The following is a 27,369-nucleotide window of genomic DNA, read 5'->3' on the forward strand; positions in this document are numbered from 1 at the left end:
AGTGTATTTATTTCAAAAATTAAAGAGAGTATATAAACGTGCACTTGAAATAACTGCAATTTACTGGCTAACATACAGCAAATGATCAGTCTTACTCTTAGTATGGATACATAAACTTTCTTCAAATTTGGTTTATTTTTCCTACTATCTTTCTATGCTTCAATTTATCATGATTCTAGCATTTAACTCTGCGCCTTTCTCTTGAGCACATATAATGAAAAATTTTTATTTCCCCTTAATCCACAAATATTTCCTCTTCCCAATAACTCCTAAATATTTCATTGTGAAAAGAAGTTAAAAACATCAGATGATAAAAACTGTAAGCTAAATATGGAACTATAAAGCTCATCTCACAAATCTATAAAATATCAATTATAAATGAAGCAGATCTAAAGAGGTTAAGTGACTTGCTCAAGGCCACTTACTGCATAATACAAAGCTGGAACATAAAACTTTCTGACTAAAGTCCAATGCTTTATCCACTCTATTATTTTGTCTTCCAATGGGAACAGAGGTTTCAACTAATCCAAATCTATCTATTTCTTGACCTTTTAAACTATGGTATACTTTACTATCACTTTAATTAAGAGAATCAAATTAGGTTCAACAGCTGTTTACTAAGATTGTATAGAGGGAAATGCTGGGATATGGAAAAAGGACTAGAGCAAACAAGTAATACAGAATAAACCTTTCTTTTTAAAATTGTCAAAATGTCATTTGGAAAATAGAAATGATTCAAAGTCAAAAGATACTAGACCAGGGTTTGAACTCAAAACCTCTTGAAATATCTTAAAGGATTAAATTATGTAGAAAAAAACTAAGTCTTAAAATGTATTTTATGACTGAAAATCTGTATACCATACACACATGTGACATATCTCCACTAATCAACGCATCTTTCCCTTACACCCCAAGGTCCTTGAAGATGAGGGCCATGTGTCATTTTACTTTCTACCACCTAGTTCAGCATACTACCAGGCCCAGTTACTGATCAAACAAGTTTGCCAAGCTAAAATGCTTTAGCATTCCTTTGATTTCCAGATTATGGAATAAGGTAAAAATGTGTAACAAAAACTCTATTGTGATGAAAATTTGCTTAACCTGATCAAAAACACAGTCAAGAGATAATGTGTGGGCTGAAAGAAGAATACCATTGTCACTACTATCTTTTATTATATTGGATGGCCGGGGGTGGGAGGGTGGCGCTAAGAATTCAGACTTATTTCTTCCTCCCCACAAGGAACATTGTGCAGAAAAAAGGAAGGAATTTAATTAAGTCATCTTCATCCATATACAACAGTAACATTTATATGGAATTAAAGCACCACTAGTACTTTGTTGCCAAGAGTTAGGGCAAAAATAAATCATAACAGCAGGTAAAATTACTATTTTAGATAAAAATTGTTTATTTTCCTTCAAAAATTAAACAGCAGGCCGGGCGCAGTGGCTCACTCCTATAATCCTAGCACTTTGGGAGGCTGAGGCAGGTAGATCACCTGAGTTCAAGAGTTGGAGACCAACCTGGCCAACATGGTGAAACCTTGTCTCTACTAAAATTACAAAATTTAGCCGGGATTGGTGGCGGGAGCCTGTAATGCCAGCTACTCGGGATGCTGAGGCAGAAGAATCACTTGAAGCCAGGAGGCGGAGGTTGCAGTGAGCAGAGATCATCATGCCACCGCTCCACCCTGGACAACAGAGCAAAAACTCCGTCTCAAAAAAAAAAAAAAAAAAATCAAACAGCAGGTACCATTTTAGACATAGTTATCTTAAGAGATATAGGTATATTTAACTTTAACTTTCAAGTGGTAGGTGAGAATAAAAGGAAATTTTTAAAATATTATATTACCTTCTCTACGTATTAAAAAGTGAAAAAATCATATTTTGAATAATTTACATGAAAAACAGCACTACAGACCACTCATGGCTCTACCATCCCACCATTACTGAAAACGGCAACTTGCACTTAGTATTTATTATGTAACAGGCATTCTGTCTAGCGCTTCACATGCTGTATTTAATTCTCACAAACTCAGGTGATAGAGATTACCGTCTATAGGTGAGGAAACTAACGCATGGGTAGGTTAAGGATTTGCCCAAGGAATTCAGATCCAAATGAGGTCAATGATATACATGTATCTTTTCAAATGTATGACATTAAACAATATAGAACTATAAAATTTTTATATGAAATGCATCTACAGCAATTAGAATTCTAATTGCAGCTGAATCTGTAAGTACAGATTTTTGCTGTCGACAGAACTGCAGTTCTTACAATAAATTCTCTAAATTATGTTAACTTAGCTGACATTCAAAAATTTGAAAGCATATCTAATACCACAATATGATTATCTCTGAATTTTATTCCTCTGAGAGGCTTCTAAGGCAAGCATGCCAAGACACAGGCTAAACTTAATTTTGGACAAAGTCTGTTTCAAGTTTTAAATCTATTAGGTCTGCTGTTAGTCAAACCTTGCCACTATCTCTACTGGAGGAAAGGGAACACTTAAAACTGACTCCCCCTCACTTCAATTTTCTCTGTTTTTACTAATTTGTTTTCATTCAAAAGTCAAAGGTCACTAACGATGTTTTCAGTCATGAATTGACTAATGTGATTAATTTCTAGAATTTACAAACTTGTGTGCTTCAGTGTTAACACATGAGTATTATTTTGACGAACAATTTAAAACAATGCTCCTGGCCACCTGTTCATGTTTCCTCTACTACTTCTAGGTAATTCCTCTCAGATGATTCTAATTTTAAGGATGCAGTTCCTACATTTAAAAATATAAAACACAAAAATAAAACATATGCTACTTAGTAAAAACAAACATTAAAGAATGCTCATATAATTTTATATGAAAGACTCCATATTAAAAATCGTAGCAGTGGGTTTTTACCCTGACCATAGTAACTGGCAGATTTCTCAAAAGAATGAGAAGTGGTGTGAAAATTCAGAAAAGTGAAAAAAAAAAAAAAAAAAAAAGCTACATAAACATACTAGCACAGCTGGCTCTTGAGCTAACGCGAAGAGGGGGGCGAACACATTTATGAAGGCTATAATCGGGCTGTGGATTCCCTAAAGGGCATGTGATGTAATACTGGAGAGTCGCCTAAAGGAAAGGGATAGGTTGACAAAGGGGGTGCGGATGCCAGAGAGAGGGATGAGCCTGCGGGTGGCAGGGAGGAGGTGGATCACTAGCTAGTGCAGGGGTGTGTCAAAAGATTATTTCGGGGAGTGGGAAAGTAGCCCGACAGGCGAGGGTACGAGAGAGAAGTGAGGGTGGCGCAGACAGGAGGCAGGGAGGCTCCCGGGGAAACGGTGTGACATCTGGCGTGCGGAGCCGGCAGGGGGCAGAGCAAGCAGGATGTCACGTGGAGCAGGCGCTACGGGAGCCGAGAGGGTTGCGTACGGACAGAGGGGGGTCTTTCCCACCGCCTGAAAGACTGTTACTCACAGGAGTCGCGGACTCTTCTTGCCCTGAACTGGAGACGGGGACTTCGCGGCCTGGGGCTGCTGCCCGGGGACGTCGGGAGGCCTGGCGCTGGGGCTGCTCCTCCGCCGGCGGGGATACTCGGCCTTCCTCCGGCGGGACACAGCTGCAGCGGCGGCGGCGGCGGCGGCCGCAGCGGCCCGGCCACGATCCCGACCTCCCCTCAGCACGCGGCTGCTAGTGGTCCCTGCAGGCGCCGCCGCGGCCGCCTCAGGGGGCCGTTGTTGGGGCTCCTCCGGAGCCGCCTTGGCCGCCTCTCCCCCTTCCTGGTCCTGCTGCTCCGGGGGTCTCGGCTCTTCCGTCTCCCCCGGCATCGGGGCTCGTCCGTCCCCCACCCCCTAGTCCCAGGCGGCGGAGGCGGAGGCGGCGGCCTCGGCGCTGCTCCCCCCGCCCCCTCGCCTCCAGAAGCCTGCGGCTCACTCTCACCCTGCGCTCCTCTTTCCCCCCTCCCCTCCGCCCGGCTCCGAGGGCGCCCCCCCCACCCCCTGCCACTCAAGGTTTGCTACCGCTGGCGGCGCGCGCGCGCCCGCCACAGACGCTCAGCGGGCCAATCGGAGAGGAGGACAGTCTTCCTCACCCCGCCCCTCGCGGTCTTACACGCAGCGACGTTCCAGGTTCCCTCCCCCACCCCTTCCTTCAGCCAATCAGGAAACGACTAAAAGGGAGCGCGCGAGGTTTCCTTCCCCGCGCACCCGTTCTCACCGTTAAACGGCTGTCTCGCGACAATCCCAAAGTGACCTTTTCCCCCCCTCCAGAGTTCAATGCGCGCTAGGGGCAGTACGAAGGGGCAGGTCTCGCGAGGGAGGCGGGTGAAAAGAAATCGCACCTCTTTCCCCGCCTCACGCGCACCCTAGAGTGGCTGCGCGCGCACCTGCCTCCCTAAGGAGCCACTGATGCCGCAAGGGCTCTTTCTATTCTTCTTTAGGCCGCAGAGGTAGCCTGGGCGTTCTTCCTCCTCCACCCTACCCCACTTTCCTGTCTTTGGCCTTTCTGTCCCCAGCGCCGCCAGATCTTGCGCGGAGAAGGGGGTAGTATTTTGAGCTGTCGCTTCTCCTTTAAGAAAAAAAGCCCCGTCGGTTGCCGGATGAAAGTCTCTGAAAAAATGGCGGCGGCAAAACGGAGGCGGGGTTGTGGGTCAACGAGGGCCCGCCTCCTGGCGCATGTGCACCGTTAACTTAACCAAGGGCATTCTGGGAGATGAAGTCTTATTTCGCCTAGGCTTTAGGAAAAAAATAGATGGGAAACCAGAGACAGAGAGGATGCTGGGAGGTTCTGACTGATTCACGACGGGAAAGGTAGTTTACTTTCCGCAGCCTAGCTTTTACTTTTTTTTCGGGAGGCAGTGTTTCCGGGTTAGGTCGGGAAACGCGTGCCGTACATCCGGGCTCAAACGTTGAGCCAATTGCTGGTCTGATGGGAGGGTTTTTCCTATTTTTTGTTACTTTTTATCTGGGCGTTGGCGTACCTTTCTCGGGGTGTCTGCGTAATTGCCCCGACTTACCTTGGTTTGGTCAGATGACACCTCCTCTGGAACTGGCTAGCCAGCGTTCATGTCTACATTATTGATCTCGTCTTCCCCTGTGTGAGTCACTCACCTGTGAGCTCCTAGAGGTCAGGGAATGAATGTGGTTCCGTGGGGTCATCTGGCCCTCGGAACGCTAGTACAAGGCCCACTACTCAGTTGGCTCTTAATAAAATCTGTGAAACGAATTATAAAGTTGTTTTCTACTAGACCTTGTTGGGACACCAAGAAGCCTTCGTCGGTAGCTTAACTTGGCTGCGGTGCCCAACCTGGAGGAAGGCGAAAGGGTTGTTAGCGTGACCAGACTCTGGTGACCTACACTGAGAAGCTGAAGGGTCTCTTAAGCTCTGCGGCCGGAAGCCATGTGCTTCTGCGGTTTATACAATAGCAACTTTATCAGAAGTTACTTTTCTGCACACTAGCGTGTGACGTTAATTTGTCTTCCTGATTCATCAAAGGGAGTTTCCGTTGCAGTTGGTGATGCCGTGGGCCTCTCGCATTTCTTTTTTCCTTTCATCCATAACAATCAAGGAACGATTTGCAAGAACACCCTTTACCCCTGGAAAATAAAGCATCCAGGGCTAAAAGCCCCAGAAGAAAGAAGCTGGAAACAAGATCTGGGGATTCAATTTTAAATTTCACATTAATCATTCAGTTAAACTGTAGACAAGTGCTGAAGTACATTTTTCCTTCCAGTACTTTGACTCAGATAGCACTTCATATTAGACAAATGTTTTATGTTCTCTACTGAGTATTTTACATTTTCATAGGGCTAATGTCATTTTCAGTTGTAACAATCGATTGGCATAGTGTCAATGGAAATTTTTTCAGATTGAGTTTGCAGTGAGCAGACTTTTGGAAGGAACAGTGCTGACATCCAATGGATGCTCAAAGTAATACAGAGGAGAAATCTTTCAAAAAAAAATGTACAGACAGTGGAATGAAGAATGAATTGTTCCTTTAAAAAAAAAAAAAAAGCCACTGTGGGCTGGATGTGGTAGTCCACCCCCGGAATCCCAGCGCTTTTGGATGCCAAAGTGGGAGGATCCCTTGAGCCCACAACTTCCAGACCAGCCTGGGCAACATAGGGAGACCGCCCTCTACACAAAAAATAAAAAACAAAAATAAATAAAAATAAAGTTTTTAAGCCAACTTAGTGGCGGGATGGCATGCACCTCTGGTCCTAGCTACTCCCGAAACTGAGAAGGGCAGATCGCCTGAGTCCAGGAGTTCCAGTTGGAGGTTACACTGAGCTATGCTAGTACCATTGCACACCAGCCTGGGTGACAGAGAGCTTGTCTCTTAAAAAATTAAAAAGACTACTGTGTTGTAGAGGAAAGATCGCAGACTTTGAAGTCTTCTATTATAGTAAGTAGCAAAACTACCAATTAATTATAGCAAGTTGCTATTCCATGAACCTATTTCACCATTGGTAAAAAGGGAGGGGGAAATCTACTTCACAGGGCCATAATTACAGTTCCTTACATATTGCCTTTTTATAGTAGGCCTTTTGTAAATGTTTCATTCAAGGTGAATAAATCACAGTGGTTAAAAAAAGTGAAGAGTTAACCTCAGTGTCACTTTCCAGAGAAATTGCTATAGGCAGTGTATCTAGACAGGGATTATGCTTAACTGAGATGCACACAGTTTAACATCCGGTGCCAAACCTCGCTTCCTTCTTTGTGACCCCCCTATAGGTGTTTGCTTTTTGGACCACTAAGTAAGCCAGGCCCTGAGAATCCAAGCATGAATCCACTTCTGCCCTACTTTTAAGGATTTATAATCCATGCAGGAAAGCAGATAGGCATAATTTCTGAATAAATACAACAAAATGAAATGGATGCTGGTCAACTCTGATGGAAATTTTAAGAAAGAGACTATGCCTCTGTGGTTCCCCAGCTTCACAGAAAGAAAAAAAAAAAGGAAGGTAGATGCTCAGTTAGAGTGGGGTACCTACACTTGGAAAAAACGCAAGTGTAAGTCTGCCATTCCCGTGAATCCAAGATGAATCCTGGCACAGAGTAGGTCCTCAGTTTTTGCAAAATTAATTTTGAATCTTTATCACCCTGGCCAATGCACTACCATAACTCAAATCTCACTATCTACCTTTCTATGTCAATTCCATTTTTAAAACTGTATAATCTATAGAGAAAAAAAAAAAAAAAAGCTCACCAAATCAAAAGAGAGGAAGTGCTAAGCAAATACAGGAACCAAAAAGGGTTATAGAGGCTGCCTTATGCTGTCTCATCCAGTTCCTTTGCGGTCCTCTTCTTCAGCACATGCCAAAGCTGTTCCTCACGGCCTGTGAGACAAGAGCATCTTGGATGTAGGACAATGGAAGAATTAGGTGAGTGAGGAGCTTCTTGGAGGAGAAACTCTGAGGGAGTGAAGACTTGGCTGCCATCTCCGTGTGTGGTGGGGTATACTTCTGGTTAGACTGAGGGTAGTAATGGAAGATTTTATTTTCACTTCTCTCCTGTCCTCAGCCCTGCCAAGAGTGAAGCATGAGGAACTATGATTGTTTTGGGGAGCTATGGGCTCACTGTTTGCAGTGGCAAAATAGATGGAGAGTTTGGTGCTAACCGCAAATACTTTTGGCAAATACTTTTGGACTGGATTGTGATTGAAATTGCTGTTTTATTATGGGCATTTTGCCCTTTGGAGTTCACTGGAGATCATAGGATGGCCACATAGCAAGACAATGCAGAGATGTGATTTGAGGAGGAAAAGAAAGAGCAAAAAAGGAGTTGGGGTGTTATGAGGAAGAAAAAATGGACTAAAAGTTTAGGGATGAGGGATCTGTAGAGGTTGGAAAAAGGACAGAGTGGTTTCATTTGTTCCATGTTTTAGTCTTAAATCAAGAAGGCATAGCACTCTAACTCTAGTGATGTTGTTGCTAAGCTTTTTATTCAGAAGAATTCTGAAGGAAGAGATTATTATGGCCTGAAAATATGACACGTCCTTCCACTCCAAGGCAATTAAAACCAGCAGTGGAACTATTAGCCACATTATCCAGAGAGATCCTGGATTTCAAACCTTTGGAGTAATGTAAGGTTTGTCATTCTTGGGACTCATTCCATAGCCTTTGCCAACACTGTTGCCAGCATCTAACTAACATTGAGTCACTCAACTTTACCCAATTTCCAAGCTGTATTAATTCCACAGTGTCCTGGTTTGGGGTGTGGTTGGGGATGGGATATGTCAAAAGTGCAAAAAACAACAACAAAAAATATCTTGCACATTGTTACATTGTCTTTAAAAAAAATGGCGTGTGATTTCAAAGCTGGAGAAACAGGAAAAGTAAAGGGCAAATTACCAGGAGGCAAGAGATGTCAATGAAGTGAAAAAGGTAGTGTTTAATAACTATCAAACTGCTTTGGCGGTAAAGTCTATTTTGATACTGGGCCAGACTCTTTTTTGGACTTCCGGTAGAATCCAAATTCTTATCCTGCGTAAGTGCTGGAAGAATGTGAATTTCTGCTTGAGTTCCACTAGGGCTAGGGCCTTTTTTCTTTTTCATTTTTTTCTTTCTTTCTTTTTTTTTTTTTTTTGGCGGGGAGGACACCGAATGGCTTTCATGGCAAATAATTCAAAAGGAAACTAATACTTATTTAGTGAGTTAAGCAAAAACTAGACATTTTTACATATGTTAATGATTTTAGTGTCTGCAGCAACCCTCTGAAATAGGTATTATCCACTTCTTTTTCAGATGAGAAAACTAAGAAAAAGAAAATAACTTTTTCAGTGTCATTGTCGGGAACACCTGACACCAAAACTAAGCAACAAGGTGCTCTCCTATTTTAGAAGTTTGTTGGTTCTGGTGTTCTGGCCAATGAAGCAACCCAGATTTAACAGAAATTTATGTTGTTTTGCATTTCGTGGGCAGGCTAGATGTTAGGTAAATCTTGTTCTGGAATACAGAAAGTACCAAGTAGCCTGGAAGCTAGCATTTGTGCAGATTATCCAGTTGGCTACATCTCCACAGGCTGTTGATGGCTACACTTCAACAGTTTCTTCAAATTGTCATCAGCCCAGTAACTACCCTTGAGACTTGGTGTGGATCTTTCTTCCTGCTGGCAGAGAAATTGCATCGAGGACAGGTTGGCTCAAGTGAGCAAATATTTCCTGTCTGCAGTAGTGCCTCAGAGGCTAGCAGCTTGTATCCACCCAGAAGGTTTTACCTAAACCCTCATTACATAGGCATTAGGCATGATAAAGAGGAACCAGGAGCAGATTCTGCCTCCGAATGAAATCCATGCAACCCATAGAGACTCCCAAGAGACCTCACTTTATTCCTTTCATGTTAATATTGATATTATTTCATCTCCACAGTAAAAGACTACAGAGAAGAATTATAGAGTCTTCAGTCTTGTACCCGCTTCCCCCGCCCCCACCCTCCAGGAATCCCATATTTATCATACTGAAATTAGTCATCTTCAAATTACAAAATCTGGCAAAAGGCATAATAACCTCAGAGTGTTGGTGATATGCAGACTCATGAAACAGGAAGCGAAAAGCCTATAACTCATGACCCAGAAAGAAGAGTTTTGATAACTTTGGTTAGTTGGTGCTTCTGAGGGCGACTTCCTGCTCTTAGTGGTATGTTTTCCTCTCTCTTATAATCTTTATTTTAATTTTGAGCTCAAGAGGATCTTTAGCTTCTAGTTAGAGCAAAGCTTAGAAAATTGAAAAGAAAGAGGTTCTAGCTTAATTGAAAGATGCAGAACAAAAATTAAAAATTCTCAAATTTGGTGTGGGGTCTGGCTAATAAAAATCTGAGGCAAAAAGTTTTCTTTCTCTTTCTACCTTAGTTATCCTTTCTTCTGACTCTTTTTTTTTTTTTTTTTGAGATGGAGTTTTGCTCTTGTTGCCCAGGCTGGAGTACAATGGCACGGTCTCGGCTCACCGCAACCTCCACTTCCCAGGTTCAAAATATTCGCCTGCCTCAGCCTTCCCGAGTAGCTGGGATTACAGGCATGTGCCACCTTGCCTGGCTAATTTTGTGTTTTTAGTAGAGACCAGATTTCTCCATGTTGGTCAGGCTGGTCTTGAACTCCTGACCTCAGGCGATCTGCCCGCCTTGGCCTCCCAAAGTGCTGGAATTGCAGGCGTGAGCCACTGCTCCCAGCCTATTTGTACTTCTTTTTAAAAACCTTCTATTATAAAGACATTTAAATATGCAAAGGTAGAGAAAATAGTTTAATGAATTCTGATATACCCATCAACCAGTTTAAACAGTTTTTCATCAGTCTTATTTCATATATAGGCCCACCCATTCCTTTCACCGCTATAATTATGTTAAAACAATTTTAGATGTCATTTTATCTGTAAATATTTTAGCACTAACCTCTAAAATAAATAAATATGTTTATACATATAACTGTAATGCCATTGCCATAACCACAACAGCCTTAATAGTAATTCCTTAATATTGTGAAATACCATTATCACACCTAAAAACTTAACAGAATTACTTAATATTATCACATATCATTATTACACTTAAACAGTACTTACTTGATATTGTTTAATGTCCAGTGAGTGTTCAATAGTCTTGATTGTTTCATTTTTAAGTAGATTTAACGATCCAAATAAAGTTCATACACTGAAATTAATTATAAGTCTCTCGACTTTTTAATGCTATAGGTTCCCCCTCATCTCTTTTTTCCCGTTACAGTTATTCATTTGCCCTAAAGTTTAGTTCAGTTTGCTTATCTCTAAAATGGTACATAAAAGTCAACATTTTTGAGAAATGAATGATTATGAAAGCTCTGTAGATTTCATTTGTTTTTAAAAAAAAGGATTAGATCTCTTCTAATGCCATTAAGAAATATTCATTCCTCCAAAATCTAAAATAAATGAAAAATCTGGGTTTTTTTAAATGACCTGTGAAGTTTATTTTCCTTATGTGAGAACTTCAGATGTAGACAGGTCCTTAGATATAATATAATTCTGTGTTTAAAGTTCGAAAACTATAACGTGTGGTAAGAAATCCGCTAGAGATCCACTAATGGGTATTGAGCCATAATTTGAAAAATACTGTTCTAATCCAATTGCCTTGTTATGTAGATGAGGAAACTGCATCAGAGAAGGACATGACATGCTCAAGATAACCCAGGAATACGTCTAAGACAGGAGACTGGAACTTCTAACTTTCAGTTAGTGCAGGGGCTAGGGATCAGATAGCCCAGATTAAAGTCCTGGTTCTGCACTCATGAGCTTAAGCAAATTATTTTTGTCTCTTTCTTGTGATCTACCAAATAAAGACAATAATATCATCTGCCTCAAAGTGTTAGGATGATTAAATGAAATGTGTACACTCTTGAGCACAGTGCCTGGCATGTGTTACTTTTTATTATTATTTATTTCATTATAACAGATAGGTACTAGTAAAAAAAAAAAAAAAAAAACTACGAGAGTAACAAATCCCAACTATTTAAATTGCAACATCTTACTTGATTTTGTAATATCTCAATTTTCTCCCCATTTTTTCTCTCCACACCCTAAAAGACAGAATACTTATACCTTGCTTTGAGAATTTTGTTATGTGCTCAGGATAATTGTTAAGATTTAAGAAAAAATATCATTAGGATTAAGAATAAGTGTTATTTCCCTTGTATGTTTTGAAAAATGATGATATAATTGCTTGTATTTTTCTGATGGAAAAAAGCATTTAGGATTTTTTTCTTTCTTTCTTCTTTCTTTTTTTGTCTGTTTTTTTTCTTCTTCTGCTTTTTTGGAGACAGTGTATCACTCCTTTGGCCCAGGCTGCTGAAGTGTGGTGGTGTGATCTTGACTCAACGCAGGCTCACCTAGGCTCAGGTGATCCTCCCACCTCAGCCTCCCGAGTAGCTGGGACCACAGGTGCACGCCACCATGCTGGGCTGACTTTTTCGTATTTTAATACAGACTGGATTTTGCTATGTTCTGGAACTCCTGGGCTCAAGGGATTCTCCACCTCAGCCTTCCAAAGTGCTGAGATTACGGGCATGAGCCACTATACCCAGCCCAGTTTTATTTTTTCTAATTAGGGATATTTGTGGGCAGTCTACCCTAAATGAATGATGAAAATTAATACCTGTAGTATAAAAAATGAAATTATAGCATGAGACTATGAAATTGAATGCAACCGTAGAAAATAAGAAAAAAACCACAATTTATGGAGGCATTAAACATTTCTTGATAGAATTCACCACATTCTTGAAGTGAAATAAGGAATAAGGGAAAGTATTTGAAAATAGCCATAACTGAAGAAAAGAAGGAGATGAATGTGGGCACAGTGAAGATACTTAAGGAGAAAATGACTTTAGAGACTTAAATATTCTCTGTCATGATTCTCTTACTTCTTATGGTGTAGATGCCTTATTGGAGGAACTGGAACGCTCCACCCTTCAGGACAGTGATGAATATTCCAACCCAGCTCCTCTTCCCCTGGATCAGCATTCCAGAAAGGAGAGTAACCTTGACGAGACTTCAGAGATCCTTTCTGTTCAGGATAACACAAGTCCCTTGCCGGTAACTTTTCATTTATTATAGTCCTTAAACATGGATGTTTGAATGCATTTCTGAAAATTAATTGTATCCCACATAAAATGACATGAAAGAAGAATAATATATCCAAGAAAGAGAAAAAATAATGCCTCAATGTTCATCTAAAGATGTTTTTGGAAAGAGGAGGAGAATTGAGAAAATCATCACAGAGGAATGAGTTTGAGCTTTTGAGAACTAATTTTTTTTTTTTTTTTTTTTTTTTTGAGACAGTCACACTCCATCTCGAAAGCTGGAGTGCAGTGGCATGATCTTGGCTCACTGTAACCTTCACCTCCCAGGTTCAAGTGATTCTCCTGCTTCAGCCTCCCAAGTAGCTAGGATTACAGGCATGCACCACCACGCCTGGCTAATTTTTGTATTTTTAGTAGAGATGGGTTTCGTCGTGTTGGCCAGGCTGGTCTCGAACTCCTGACCTGAAGTGATCTGCCCGCCTCGGCCTCCCAAAGTGCTGGGATTACAGGCATGAGCCATCGTGCCCGGCCAAGAACTAAATTTTTTCTAATGAGCGCATGGTGACAGGCAGAGTATTGTCTGATTCACTGGGGATATTCTGTTACTGTGGGGGCATCAGAGATGCATGTTGCTGTTTGACTGGAATGGTACTCAGGCCAGAGATCACCGAGGAAGGCCAGGTGGCAGCTTAGACAAGTCTTCTCAGGGTGACTTTTTAGGGTCACCACTTCCCAGGTCTTATTTTCTGCTGAATAGATTAGGAAATTCAATTATTAGTTTACACGGAGATGATGAAGCTCTAGGGAACCAACTGAAGCTAACCAAACTGACAAGTGATTATATATATATTTTAAAAACCTAGGGCAGGTGCAGTGGCTCAGGCCTGTAATTTCAGCAGCTTGGAAGGCTGAGGCGGGAGGATCACTTGAGGCCGGGAATTTGAGACCAGCCTGGGCCATATGGTGAGACCCCCATCTCTACGAAAAATTAAAAAATGAGCAGGGTGTGGTGACACGTGCTTGTGGTCCCCGCCACTCAGGTGGCTGAAACAGGAGGATCGCTTAAGCCCAGGTGGTCGAGGCTGCAGTGAGCTATGATTGCACCACTCCATCCCAGCCTGGGTGACAGAATGAGAGCTTGTCTCAAAAAACAAACAAAAAACAAAAACACAGAACTTAGAAATCAAATTTATTAATTTATGGTTACAGTTAAAGCAGTCAAGCAAAGCAGCTGTATTTACTCATATATGCATTCTCTTCCTATGGATAAGTCTATATGGACGTACGTTATAATTAAAAGGTTGCTTGATGAGAATGGAATTAGTGTAAGATGAATTAAGTAGATGCTCTTCATAGCTGGTAATTTTGTACTATGATGTGTTGATTCGTCATTGTTCCCTATATGAAATAACCAGAAGCACAGACCTGAAATTTGAGCTCAGGGGTGGTTTACCCCCTAACTATTCTTTTCTCCAAACACATACACAGTTTTAAGGATATGAATTTGTCTCTCTACTAGGGAACCATTGTCTTTGTTCTCAATGTTAGATTATAGCTGTAGGCTCCTAAGTGGTCTCCTGCCCTTTCCCCCGCTACAGTCTGTTCTCAAGCAGCCAGGGTCACCTTTAAAAACTAAAGTCAGACCCAGTCATTCTTCTACTCAAAACCCCACAATGACTCCCTATCTCATTTGGAGTAAAAGCCATAGTCTTACGTCGATCTTTCTGGGGTGACCATAAATCCTGGTTTACCTGAGACAGTCCTGGGTTTATGCTTGTTTTTGTCACATCCTATTAACTTTACTTTTTACCCCAGATTTGCAATTTTATTTAAAGTTTTCTTATCAGTATTTGCATTAAGTAAGCCAGTATGGCTTAACAGACCTCCTTCCAGCTTCTTCCATGGTCTCCTCTAGCAGTGTATAGAACACATATTCAGTGAACAGTGCTCTTTTTTTTTTTTTCCCCCGAGATGGAGTCTCTTTCTGTCGCCCAGGCTGGAGTGCAGTGGCGCAATCTTGGCTCACTGTCATTGCTGCCTCCCAGGTTCAAGTGTTTCTCCTGCCTCAGCCTCCTGAGTATCTGGGACTACAGGCATGCACCACCATGCCCAGCTAATTTTTGTATTTTTATTAGAGACAGTGTTTCACCATGTTGACTAGGCTGGTGTTAAACTCTTGACCCCAGGTGATTTGCCTGCCTCAGCTTCCCAAAGTGCTGAGATTACAAGCATGAGCCATTGTGCCCAGCCAAATTCTGATTTAATTTTGGTTGAATGCGAAAGATGGCTAGTGATAACTTGTCTTTTTTCTTGATTCCGTTCAGATGAAACCTAGCTAGCATCAACCGTTCAAGAATTATATGCAGGTGCTGGCTGTTAAAGCTAAGAGCTCAAGCACGAGTAGTCAGAGGTAGCTAACTCTTCTGATCTTCGGTGGTAGCAGAAACATTTCTGAGGCTTTTCCCCCTGCTGGCCACTTGGCAAACCACCACTCGTGCCCTCCCATGGTCGTGTGGTGGGTGGCCTGTGAGATGCATGGAACCTCCTCAGAGTCAGTAGAAAATGGGAGAAATTGTGGCTTAATGTCATACAAATTTTAGGAAATAGAGGCTAAGTAATTTTGCCATAGAGTATAGTGTAACCTAATTGTTTTATTAAAGCAGTTTTGTTATTATTTGTATATGTGAAGCTCTATTTGTTTCATTATATGATAATGCCATTTTCATTTTACAATTTTACAATAAACCCTTTCAGCAGTTAGCTGAAAACAAAACCAAAACAAAACGCACATGTTTAATTGTCTCAAGAAAGCTGATAACGAATATGCAACATGTGGAAAATATTTGTCAATATTTACCATGCACCATACAGGCTCACTATTCCTTTGAAAACCAGAAGGTACAAATATGGTGAAGAAGCTTTGGCATCTATTTCCAAAGTTAATAATTTAAGAAGAACATGCCTTAAAATGACTTCAACATGGCAGCTGCTGGAGGCCTATGTATATATCATTGTGAAGCACACTTTCGCATTAGTATCAAATAATTCACAAATTAATTTTGCTCATCTTCAATTCCACATTTTCTTGTCCTTGTAAGTAAGCTGGTAATAATTAATGAGTGATTTTCCTTTGCAAACCTTCAAATAATGTTTTTTATAATAGTGTCATTAAAGGTCTCAGTTCAAAAATGTATTAATTCCGAAATGTTTCAATTTTGTTTTTTATCTAATTCAAATAATCAAAATAAAATATGTGAGAATTTATTTCCTAGTCAAAAAGTGAAACATCTGACATTGTTAATGCCACTGTAAATTTAGTTGTAAAGCTCAACATTGAAGATAAACTGTTGTTTTGTTGTAAGAATAGGAATACAAATGTTAATAGAGCATGCATTGCGATAAAATATTCTTACCAAGTTAACAAGCTATGGAGCAGAAATGTACTTGGAATTGGTTGTAATGTGCACAAAATTTGTGACTGCATTCAAACAAGCTGCGGTATTCTGTCAGTCAAAATAGAAACTAAAATTGTCAAAATTTATAAATATAAATAAATACACACACACAGATTATATAACTGATCTACAAAACTTTTCTGACGGAAGCTGATATCAAATACTACCATGCAAGGAAACATTTCAGAATTACTATATGTATATTCCTGTCTGTGTTGCATGTCGTCAATTGGATTTCGGGAATGCCTGAGCCTTTGAAAAACCACTTTGTAAAGCAACCCAAATTTAGATTGCATTATGTTCAAGACCAGTTGAAAATTTATGATCGATTACTCAATGAATGTAGCATGAAAATTCAGCCTTTGAAGCTTTTAGCAAGTTACAATTATGTAAAATAAGGCTTGCAAAGGAAGAAGCTCAAATTTCCCCCTACAAAAGCCAAGAAGGAATTGAACAAATCAAAAGATGAAAGCAGATATGGTTTAATTATCTAATTTGACAATTGTGCTTCAGAAAAATCTTTGATGTATTTTGAGTTCTAATTTTATCTGCATAAATTTTTATTCTCCACCAAAATGGAGAAAAATTGTGAAAGTCTATGATTTTGCAATATCTAGATTTGGCAAAATGTTAAAACAATCACAGATATAGACAACTTGAAAGTTTTATCTTGTAAGAAAATTATTGAACAAAAGTGCTTTGAATGAAGGTAGAAAGACAGCATCTATGATGACATTGGCCTGAAATATTTACATATTTTAATATAAAAAATGAAAAGATTCTTCATTTAGCAGAACTTACAGGTTCATCAGTATCTAGAGAAGAAATGTGTTCTCTGTTAAAAACATTACAGTCTACAGTGAAGCATCAATTAAAGTTGTCCACAATTTCAAATATATTAACCATAAAATGAAATTTTAAAAAAAGATTGCAGTTTTGTAAAAATAATAACTGGGTTTTTTTAAAAAATGGAAAAAAACGCATGTTCCTGAAAAATGTCCACATCACAATGCTAGGGACAATAATATCTAAATAACCAATTAAGGTATGTGAATACATATCAAGAATAATTATCTGTACCATTTAAAAATATTCAGATAATCTTTTTTTTTTTTTTGAGACAGAGTGTCACTCTGTTGCCCAGGTTGGGGTGCTGTGGCGCAATCTCAGCTCACTGCAACCTCTGCCTCCTGGGTTCAAGCAATTCTCCTGTCTCAGCCTCCTGAGTAGCTGGGACTACAGGCACCCATCACCATACCCAGCAAATTTTTTTGTATTTTTAGTAGAGACGGGGTTTCACTATGTCTGGTCACTTAAGATGAGACAGGTCACTATCTCTGGTCTCAAACTCTCCTGACCTCTAATGATGTGCCTGCCTCGGCCTCCCAAAGTACTGGGATGGTAGGCGTTAGCCACCATGCCTGGCCAATATTTTTTTAAAGTTGCTTGAATGTTCACAAGTTTGTATCACTTTAAGATATTTCAGGAAATTTTTATTTTGAAAATAAATTTTGGATAGAATTATCTTATAGCTCCACTAATATAATAAGACCAAATTCAGGTCAATAAATGTATTTTTTTTTTTTTTGAGATGGAGTCTCACCCTGTCACCCAGGCTGGATGGAGTTCAGTGGTGCGATCTTGGCTCACTGCAACCTCTGCCTCCCGGGTTCAAGTGATTCCCCAAGCCTCAGCCTCCTGAGTAGCTGAGATTACAGGTGCACACCACCACTCCCAGCTAAATTTTTGTATTTTTAGTAGAGACGGGGTTTCACCGTGTTAGCCGGGATGATCTCGATCTCCCGACCTCATGATCTGCCTGCCTCAGGTGCCCAAAGTACTGGGATTACGGGCGTGAGCCACCGTGCCCGGCCAATAAACACATATTTTAAAAATGATATAATATGACTACTTTTGGAACCCCTTTTCTTTCTAAAAAATATCCCAGTCTGAGCATTTGGTGACGTGGCCACCTCATCTGCATGATTTGGCCCCTTCACTTGCTGCCCCTGTGTCCCTGGTTCACTCTGCTCAGGCCACACTGTCCTTCTCGTGTGTGGTTCCACAGAAGCTCCAGGTGCTTTTCCTGATGGCCTTTCCACCTGGATCATGTGACCCCAGATATTTGCTTTCTTTCCTCACCTCCTATATATAAGTCCTTGCTCAAGCGTCCTCTTCTCAGTGAGTCCTTCCCTGGTCAGTATATTTATAATTGCTGTCTCCCCCCACTTCCCATCTTCTATCCAAAAGATTAATTTTGCATATTAATTTCTTTATTATCTGTTTTGCACCACCGGAATGTAAACTGCAGGGCTTACAGTTTTGATTTGATTGTTTTGCTTTTTGACTGCTACATCCTCAGTCCTGGCACATGACAGGCCCTCAATACATATTTGTTCAATAAATAAATGAATTGCCGGCCAACCACCTTTTAGATTCACATGTTATTTCTTTTCATATGTCAAGTTTAATAACATTATAGTGTCCCCCTAGGCACCATCCTGTTTAGTTAAAGGAGCTTAGCTCTGACCCATTTTATTTGTTTTATGGTTCTAATCTAAGGAGGATCAACTACTCTATTTCGGTGGTTTTTAGGCAAGAAGGGGCTGCCAGTGTTTGTTCATATGCCAACTACTCTGTTTAGAATTTGGCTTTTCTTTGTGGGCTGGCTGGTAATTCCCCTGGCTTGTGAAAGAAGAGCTCATAGATATGCCACTTGTCAGTCCCCTTTAAAAGCTACGAACATCTATTAACTATGGGTATTATTAAGCCTCAACATTCTGATAACAAAAATTTATTCTTTGCTCTTCTCTTGTCACTTACATATTTTAGGCGCAGCTCGTGTATACCACCAATATCCAGGAGATCAATGTCTACAGGTATTTTTTTTTCTATTAAATGCTTTCAAAAATTAAAGTTAGTAGATAATTGTTATCAATCTTTGTTTGGGTGATAATTTGTTTTGCAAGTGTTTATTATTAGAACTCCCATATCATCCTCCTCTTTCCGTAGTCTTTGAACATTGGTAGAATTCTGCAAAGCTGACTTGACAACTTCTGAAGGTGCCTGGCTTCTGGAGGGGTTGTCTAGGCTAGTGGGCCCTGCTATGTCCGTTACCACCTAAAAAAGTGTAAATACTCCCAGAGTTACCACAGATGTTTTGTCCACACTATTCCAGATGTTATGCTTCAGTTTCCTGAAAGATAAAACACACCTGAAGAAACGTCAGCAAGATTCTAGCAATGTCAAAGCTAGGATGACGGTTAAACTAAGACAGTGGGTCTCCATGGCCAACTGATGAGTATTTACTTTTTCTTTCCATATTTGCTCAAAATTTATATAATGGGTAGAGGGATTTCCTTTTATGAGAAGTTCCATATTGAAACAGATACACTTACTAAATCATTTCTCCTGGCTAAAGCAGAATTGGCAGTCTGAAAAAATAAAAAGGTTAATTTACTTATTCTCTCCTTAGTTATAGCTTGCAATTTTTAACATCAGACAACTTTCTGGAAAACAAATTAAAGGGCATAAAATATAGATAGTAAAGATTCATGCTTGGGAAAGAGTGCTAGACCACACCTTATTTGGTTTCAGGATTGCAGTCAGTAGTGCACACATGCAAGGCAAAAATAAGGCAAGAACTGTGCTACAAGAAGGTTTCTTAAAACTTCCCTCTTAAAGATGGTTTTTACTTTGGTGAAGGTGAGTTCAATTTATTGATACATATTGCCAGTTTGTTCTAGTTCCAAGGATGTTGCCAGGTGAGAATTCCTCCTAGTCCTTCCCCAGTCCCTGAAACCCCAATGAAAAATAAAAACAAAGCAAAACAATAACAAACAGTGGCTGGCACACAATAGGTTCTCAGTAAATATTTGGTTTCTTAAATCTAGGAAACCGAGACTCCAATAGAAATGCGAGTGAATGCATGAACATATAACATGAAAACTAGCCCAACCAACAGCCTGTATATCTGGCACTGTGATTAATTGATGTTCTGCCAATACTAACTTATTGACACTCTCTTCCTCATAGTATGGGCCTTTCTGGCCTATTTCCCATGATTTCCTCCTTCTCTTGCTCTATATTCCAGGGGAGCTGACCCCTTGGGTTTTCCAGGCTCCAGGATCCGTTGGTCCTCATTGTCTTCAACCAATGGGAGGCACTGTGGAAAGACTGCAGGATAAAAAGCAATGAAATCCAGGGCATTTCCCCGCCAAATCGCTCTATTTCCACAGGATCTCTTGTCAGCAGCTTTATCTTCTTTATGACTTCAGCTGGAGCACAACAGGTCTGCTGTGGTTTCAGCTTCTGCCTGTTGACTTGGGCCCTAGTTCTGGTAACTTTTCCTCTTTTCTTTGTCCCTTTGGCTTAGGGGTAGTAGTGACTTCTGGGTTACTCAGTGTCTTCTGTTTTGCTTCTTAGCTCTCCCCTCACCTATGTAATCAAGTTTCTGGACTAAATTCTTTCTGTGTACTCATGTAGTTTGTGTTTTCCTGACTGGCCTTTGAGGTACTCCCCATTACTGAATGATACTTGCTGTGTAGGCAGGCCTCTGTGGGAGAGTGGCATAAAATCTAGGTGACCTAGTAAATATGTAATAGATAGATGCACATCCCTGAGACTGGTGTCACTCTGAGCTGGCAAGAATACCATATAAATGGGATATTAGACACACAAACTATACTCCTGCATTCTGTTTCTTCTATTTACTCTGGCTTGCTTAAATGAACTAAACATTGCTTTTTAACATACCTTGAAAGTATTTTCAGTATTAGATCTGAATATAACAATGGAATAACATTTCTACTATAGTTACATATCAATAGCAACATGAGCAATAATTTAGAAATGTATCTTTTCCATAAACAAAAATAATTCTGCTAATAATCGAGAGGAACAAGTCATAAAAATATAACAGAGAAATAAGTAGGGGAAAAAAACTCAGCACAGTGAAGCCCCTTGCTTCAGTCTGGATTCTTTGAGATGTATCTTTTGTGATTTGTGTTACTGAAATCTCTGAGCAATGAAGTAAGTTGCTGCTGATGACATAGCCAAGCATCTTTACTATCTTCAAAAGGTCAGGGAACGAATCAAAGGCTCTTCTCTTTTCAGGAATATTTCCTGCAGCAGGCACTTTAATTTGTAATCATTAACTCTTCAAGGTCTCTCATTTCTTATGTAGAATTTTATACTGTTTACTCAATAACTGTTGGAGTATTATAACAATGATCTGTTTCCCTTTCTACACTGCACTAGGACTCTAGTTAAAAACCAGTGGGAATTCTTTGAAAAAGCACAAATTTGCCCCAACTGTGAGATGGGACGGTTTTTAGGAATATACAAGCCCTGCTAAGAAACTGCATTTATTCTACATTTGGGTACAGGGCAGCAGAATGTGTTCACAGTCCTGCTGCCTTTTGTATCCCCAAGCCATTTGCCTGTGGCAGCACCTACCAAGGGATTATGACTGACCGAGCTGTGAGAAGAAGCTCCACTGTACCTTCTTGGAAACATCCAAGATGGATTGAATCAATTACTTGCATACTTGACCATTTTTGCTCTCAGATTAAAATAAAAAATCTTGCATCTAGTAGAGGGCCATGTTGTACCTAAAAGATAAATCTTTTATCTTAAGAGATAATCCATTTTCCTCTTATATTTTCCTTGTTGTTAAATAATCAAAAATAAGTGAACATGAGACATGTCGTATCCAAAAGATAATCTTTTCTTCTTAAGAGAGAAAAGTATCCACTTTTCTTCTACTTTTTTCCTGGCTGGTAAATACATAAAGATAAGTAGTAAGTGTGTGTTTTCATTTTTGAAAGTATATTTAGTGAAAGACAGAATATTTACTTTTATTTACGGCTTTGCATCTTTGTGCAGATGAGAGAGAAAAGGCTTGAGTGGTCGTGAGATAGAGGGTTTTGGTTTGGTGGGTTGTTAGCTAAGCTTTGTTGATTAATGTTGATTACAAACATGATTCCACAGTCAGTTACCTTTTTATACCTTTTGACCCAGTGATTTCACTTCTTAAAATTTACTCTATATAAATGATCAAACATGGGTGCAAATATTTGTTTAGCAGTATTGACTATAATAACGACAGAAAACAATCTAGGTGTCCAACAATAAATTATTGGTTTAATAAATTGTATAATACATTATATATTTGAAAACCATATAGCCTTTAAACATTATTTTGGCAGGTAATTCAGGACAGACAGCACAAACTTTGCAGTTTGCAGGCCCAAGCTCTTTGTTACTTGCCAACTGTATTATGTACAAAAAAGTTTTTAACTTCTCTAAGCCCCAATTTTTTCATTTGGAGGTGACAATACCTAGCTCTTAAGGTTGTCATTATAAAAGATTTAAAGAGAACCTGTGTAAAGCTCTGCATGGAGTGTCAGGCATAGTGTAGACAGACATTCAATAAATGCTATCTATTATGGTTGCCGAAGATAGAAAAATGTTTGCATAAGAGTAGGAAAAATGTATAATTTGAGTTTTCTAAAATTACACACAATCATAGTTAAGTGTAATGGTATCAGCCAAAACGTCCAGAGTAATTGCCTCCTGAAAAGGGGATTACATGTGTTTAAAATTTTTTCTTTATATTTCTCTGTATTTTTCAAATGTTCTACACTTAACATGTATTAATTTCATATTTTAAAACAATTTTAAATAGAAACCTCTACACCATGACTGTATTTGTGTACTTTACTGAAGGTTGTTTGTAGAACCATTGTGTGTGTGTGTGTGTATATAACTGAGATATACAGGTGAATTGCACTACTGATGTCTCATCTGACACCTCCACTACTTCATCTGTTGACCATGTGTATTAGCTATTTTCCTAGTATAGATGACCTGTGTTTTGTTTTATTTTAAAAATATAACTTAAGATACAAAACTATTTCATAAACTCATGTGCATAAACAGTCGCAGATTTTGGAAATGTATACATAGGGTGAAAAGTGAGACCACCCCGCTTAGAGTCTTTCCTCTCACCAACTCGTTACCAGCTCCACGGGTAACTGCTGTCAGGTTCTTCTCCTTACAGACTTATGTGTGTGCATATTCACACTTATGTACATGGGCTTATAAATTTACATAAATGAAAGTATATTTTTTCTTTCTTTTTTTCTTTAATTTGAGACAGGGTCTCTCTCTATTGCCCAGGATGGAGTGCAGTGGTGTTATTTTGGCTCACTGCAGCCTTGACCTCCTGGGCTCCAGTTATCTTCTCATCTCAGCCTCCCAAGTAGCTGGGACCATAGGCACGTGCCACCACACCCAGCTAATTTTGAAATTTTTCATAGAGATGGAGTCTTCCTGTGTTTCCCCGGCTGGTCTTGAACTCCTGGGCTCAAGCAGTCCTCCTACCTCAGCCTCCTGAAGTGCTGGGATTACAGATGTGAGTGACTGCACCAGACTGGAAGTGTAATTTTCATATTGATCTGGGCTTTTGTTTTTTTACGTTAACAATGTATGTTGAAAATCTTTCTTTTTTTTTTTTTTTTTTTTTTTTTTTTTTTTGAGATGGAGTCTCACGCTGTTGCCCAGGCTGGAGTGCAGTGGCGCGATCTCGGCTCACTGCAAGCTCCGCCTCCTGGGTTCACGCCATTCTCCTGCCTCAGCCTCCTGAGTAGCTAGGACTACAGGCGCCCGCCACCGCGCCCGGCTAATTTTTTGTATTTTTAGTAGAGACGGGGTTTCACTGTGGTCTCGATCTCCTGACCTTGTGATCCGCCCGCCTCGGCCTCCCAAAGTGCTGGGATTACAGGCTTGAGCCACCGCGCCCGGCCTTGAAAATCTTTCTTAGTTCACATAAATCTATGGCTGCTTAGCAGTTGCATGTTATTCTACAGCATGGATGAGCCATAGTTTATTTTCCTTTAGCTCTGTTGGTTTATTTCCAATTTGCTCATAGAAACTGTACCCTAATAAATGTCCTTGCATATATATTTATATATATATGTCCAATTTTTCTGTAGGATAGATTCTTAGTAGCAAAATCGCTGAATCAAGTGGTATATGCATCTGAAATGTTGATAGACACTGCCTTGCAAAAGTGTTTATAAATTTACTTAACCACCTATGGTATATATAAATGTGTATGTGTATATATATATAAAATTCATATTTTGCCAACACTGCATATTATCCCTCTTTTAAAATTTCAACTGATAGGTAAATATTGGCATCTCATTGCTTTAAATTGCCAATTTAAAGATTAATGAGGTTGACGTATTTTTATATAGTAATAAACATTTGAGTTTCTTTTTCTGAAACCTGCTTTTTAAAAGAATCCTTAGCTCAGGTTTCTATTTTTCGAAATTATTTATAGATTTCTTTAAAATCTTGAATGTTATGTTTTAAATATTTGTTTATATTTAAGTTTTGTGAACTTAGCTGTATCAGTTTGTTTTTTCATTTTTGACATGACTTCAGAATATTGTGTCCGTCTTAGGAAAGCCTTCATTACCCCAAATTGTAAAATATATTCTTCATTTTTTTATTATCATTACATTTAAAAATATTTGTATCTATCTTTAATTTGTCTCAAATGTATTCATGTATATGGTGTGTTGGGGATCCATATTTATTTTGTCCCAAATAGGTTGTTATTCATTGAGTGGAGTAGTCTGTTTTGGATGATTTGAAATGCCACATTGATCATATAGGAAGTTCTTTTAGGTGCAGGAGCCTGTTTCTGGGTTTTCTAATCTACTCCTTTGACCTATTTGGTTTTTATCTTTATCTTTTTCTTTTTCTTTTTCTTTTTCTTCTTCCTTTCCTTTCCTTTCTTTTCTTTCTTCTCTTTTTTTTTTTTTTGTTTGTTTTTTTGACAGGGTCTCATTCTGCTTCTGTTGTCCAGGCTGGCATGCAGTAGTGTGATCACAACTCACTGCAGCCTTGGCCTCCTGGGCCAAAGTGATCCTCCTGCCCCGGCGTCCTGAGTAGCTGAGACGACAGGTGTGTGCCACTATATCTGACTGATTTTTAAATTTTGGTAGAGACAGGGTCTCCCTATATTGCCCAGGCTGGTCTTAAACTCCTGGGCTCAAGCAGTCCTCCTGCCTCAGCTTCCCAGAGGGATCACAGGTATGAACGATCACACCCAGCACTATCTATTTTTTTTTTTTACCAACATCATACAAATTTAATTATTGTTACTCTATAAGACACCACATCTATCAAGACAAATATTCCCTCCTGTTTTTTTTTTCTTTAAAACTTTTAATTTTTATAGAGACCAGGTGTCTCTCATGTTTCCTAGGTTGTTCTCAATCTCCAGGTCCCAAGTGATTCTCTTACCTGGACCTCCCAAAGTGCTGGGACCACAGGTGTGAGACACCACACACCCCTCCTATTTTTTTTTTTTTTCAAAATTGTCTTGAGTGTTCTATCCCATAAATGTTAACATCACCTTACTAATTAGCTTCAATAATTATGTCAGAATTTTTATGTGAATTACATTGAATTTACAATTTAATTAGGGGAAACTGACGTAATATTTATCTTCATTTATGTAGGCCTTTTCTAAAAATACATTTTATTGTGCATATTTAAGGTGTACAATATTATGGGAATGAATAGTTAGTAAAATGGTTACTATAGTGAGGCAAATTAACATAGTTATTATCTCACACCGTTACACATTTTTGTTTGTTTGTTTTTGTGGCAAGAACAGCCAAAATCTACTCATTCAGCAGGAATCCTAAATACAACAATTTCATTACCGATAGTTCTTATGTTGTACATTAGATCTCTAGGCTTGTTCATCTTACATATCTGCTACTTCATATTCTCCAGCCTACATGTCCCCATTTTCACTCCCTTTCCTGGCCCTCATCACCGATATATCTGCATATTTGACCTTTTTAAATAACAAAAACAATTCCACCTATAGGTGAGATCATGCAATATTTTCCTTTCTTATTTAACTTAGTATAATGTTCTTCCAATTCATCAGTACTATGACAAATAGCAGGATCTCCTTTTTTTTAAGGCTGAATAATATTCTGCTGTGTTTGTGTGCATATTTCACAATGTCTTTATTCCATTGGTGTCCATTCACTGATGGACGCTTAAGTTGTTTCCACCTCTTGGCTATTGTGAATAATGCTGCAATGAACATAAGAGTGCAGATATCTTTACGAAGTGGTAATTTCATTTATTTTGTGTGTGCCCAGAAGAAGGATTCCTGTGTCAAGTGGTATTTCTATTTTTAATTTCTTTAGAAACCTCCATATTATTTTCTATAATGGCTGTATCAATCTACATTCCCACCAACAGTGTATAAGTGTTCTTTTTTCGCCATACCCTGGCCAACATTTGCCATCTTTTGACTTTTTGAGAATAGCTATCTGTTTGTGAGTGGTATCTCATAATAGTTTGATTTGCATTTCCCTGATGATTAATGGTGTTGAATACCTTTTCATATACCTTTTGGCCATTTTTATTTCTTCTTTGGAGAAACATCTATTCAGGTCCTTTGCTCATTGGTTAATTGGATATGTGGATCTTCCTTTATGTCTGCCAATGGTTTTTCTTCATAGAATTCTTACACATTTTTTGTTAAATATATTATTGATATTTTATAACTTTTGTTAGAATTGTGAACAGGTTCTTTTTTTCTCATTGGATTTTCAAACTGCTTATTGATGATCAGTAGGAAAGAGACTGCTTCATTTTATTCTTGTATCTAATCACCACCCTGATCTTTTTTATTCATTCCAATGGTTGTTCAGTCGTTTATCTTACATTTTCCTGGGAAGTTATTATACCATCTATTTTAAAAGAAAGAATGAGGATGTGCTGCCTTTTTTCAACTATATAATCCTCTTATTTTACTTTTAAATGTGTTTGATAATGTATTCTAGAATAATGTTGAAGATTGCCAATGATAATAGGATCTATGTCCAACTTACCTCTTAATTAGAAATCTGCTTAATATTTGACTATCAATTATGAGGCTTGCTGTAGATTTCTTATGGAAACATTTTATCAGTTTATAGACTTTTTTTCTTATTTTTCTTGATATTCAACAACAGGAAGTGTTGTTAAATTTGTCTTCCACTGCTTTTTCAGCACATATCATTGTGTTTATAAAGCTTTTCTCCTATTTGTTAATGAATTATATTAATCTTTTTCCTAATTTTGAACTATTTTTGGATGACCATTATAAACACCACCTAGCCATGACTTTTTAAAATTTTTTATGTCTTTTTAAAAAAACACGTTTCAACTAATTTTATTTAACCTTCTCTCTCTCACGCATGCACATCATTTTTTTTATTTTAAAAAGTTTCTGGGCTATATATAGAATGAAATAATGTTCTATATTTTTCTATGTATTTGGAAATTTTATACAACGATACCCCCAAAAC

At 39.1% G+C, this 27,369-nt stretch overlaps 2 protein-coding genes across 3 annotated transcripts in view; one reads left to right on the forward strand and one right to left on the reverse strand.

Annotated features, from left to right (window-relative positions):
• Nucleotides 1-4,028, reverse strand: part of LOC105496091 (ZFP91 zinc finger protein, atypical E3 ubiquitin ligase) — a 42,490-nt gene extending 38,462 nt beyond the window's left edge. For both annotated transcript variants that reach the window (XM_011766160.2, XM_011766159.2), the window contains exon 1: nt 3,459-4,028. In XM_011766160.2, coding sequence (XP_011764462.1) covers nt 3,459-3,808 — 350 coding nt within the window. In that variant the 5' untranslated portion in view covers nt 3,809-4,028. The remainder of the gene's footprint in view (nt 1-3,458) is intronic.
• Nucleotides 4,029-7,214: 3,186 nt separating this feature from the next.
• Nucleotides 7,215-27,369, forward strand: part of LOC105496092 (leupaxin) — a 45,342-nt gene continuing 25,187 nt past the window's right edge. The window contains exons 1-3 of the mRNA XM_011766161.2: nt 7,215-7,363; nt 12,374-12,531; nt 18,806-18,852. Of these exons, the coding sequence (XP_011764463.2) occupies nt 7,351-7,363; nt 12,374-12,531; nt 18,806-18,852 (218 nt within the window). The 5' untranslated portion in view covers nt 7,215-7,350. The remainder of the gene's footprint in view (nt 7,364-12,373; nt 12,532-18,805; nt 18,853-27,369) is intronic.

This window comes from Macaca nemestrina, chromosome 12, assembly GCF_043159975.1.
Source record: "Macaca nemestrina isolate mMacNem1 chromosome 12, mMacNem.hap1, whole genome shotgun sequence".
NCBI classification, from domain to species: domain Eukaryota; kingdom Metazoa; phylum Chordata; class Mammalia; order Primates; family Cercopithecidae; genus Macaca; species Macaca nemestrina.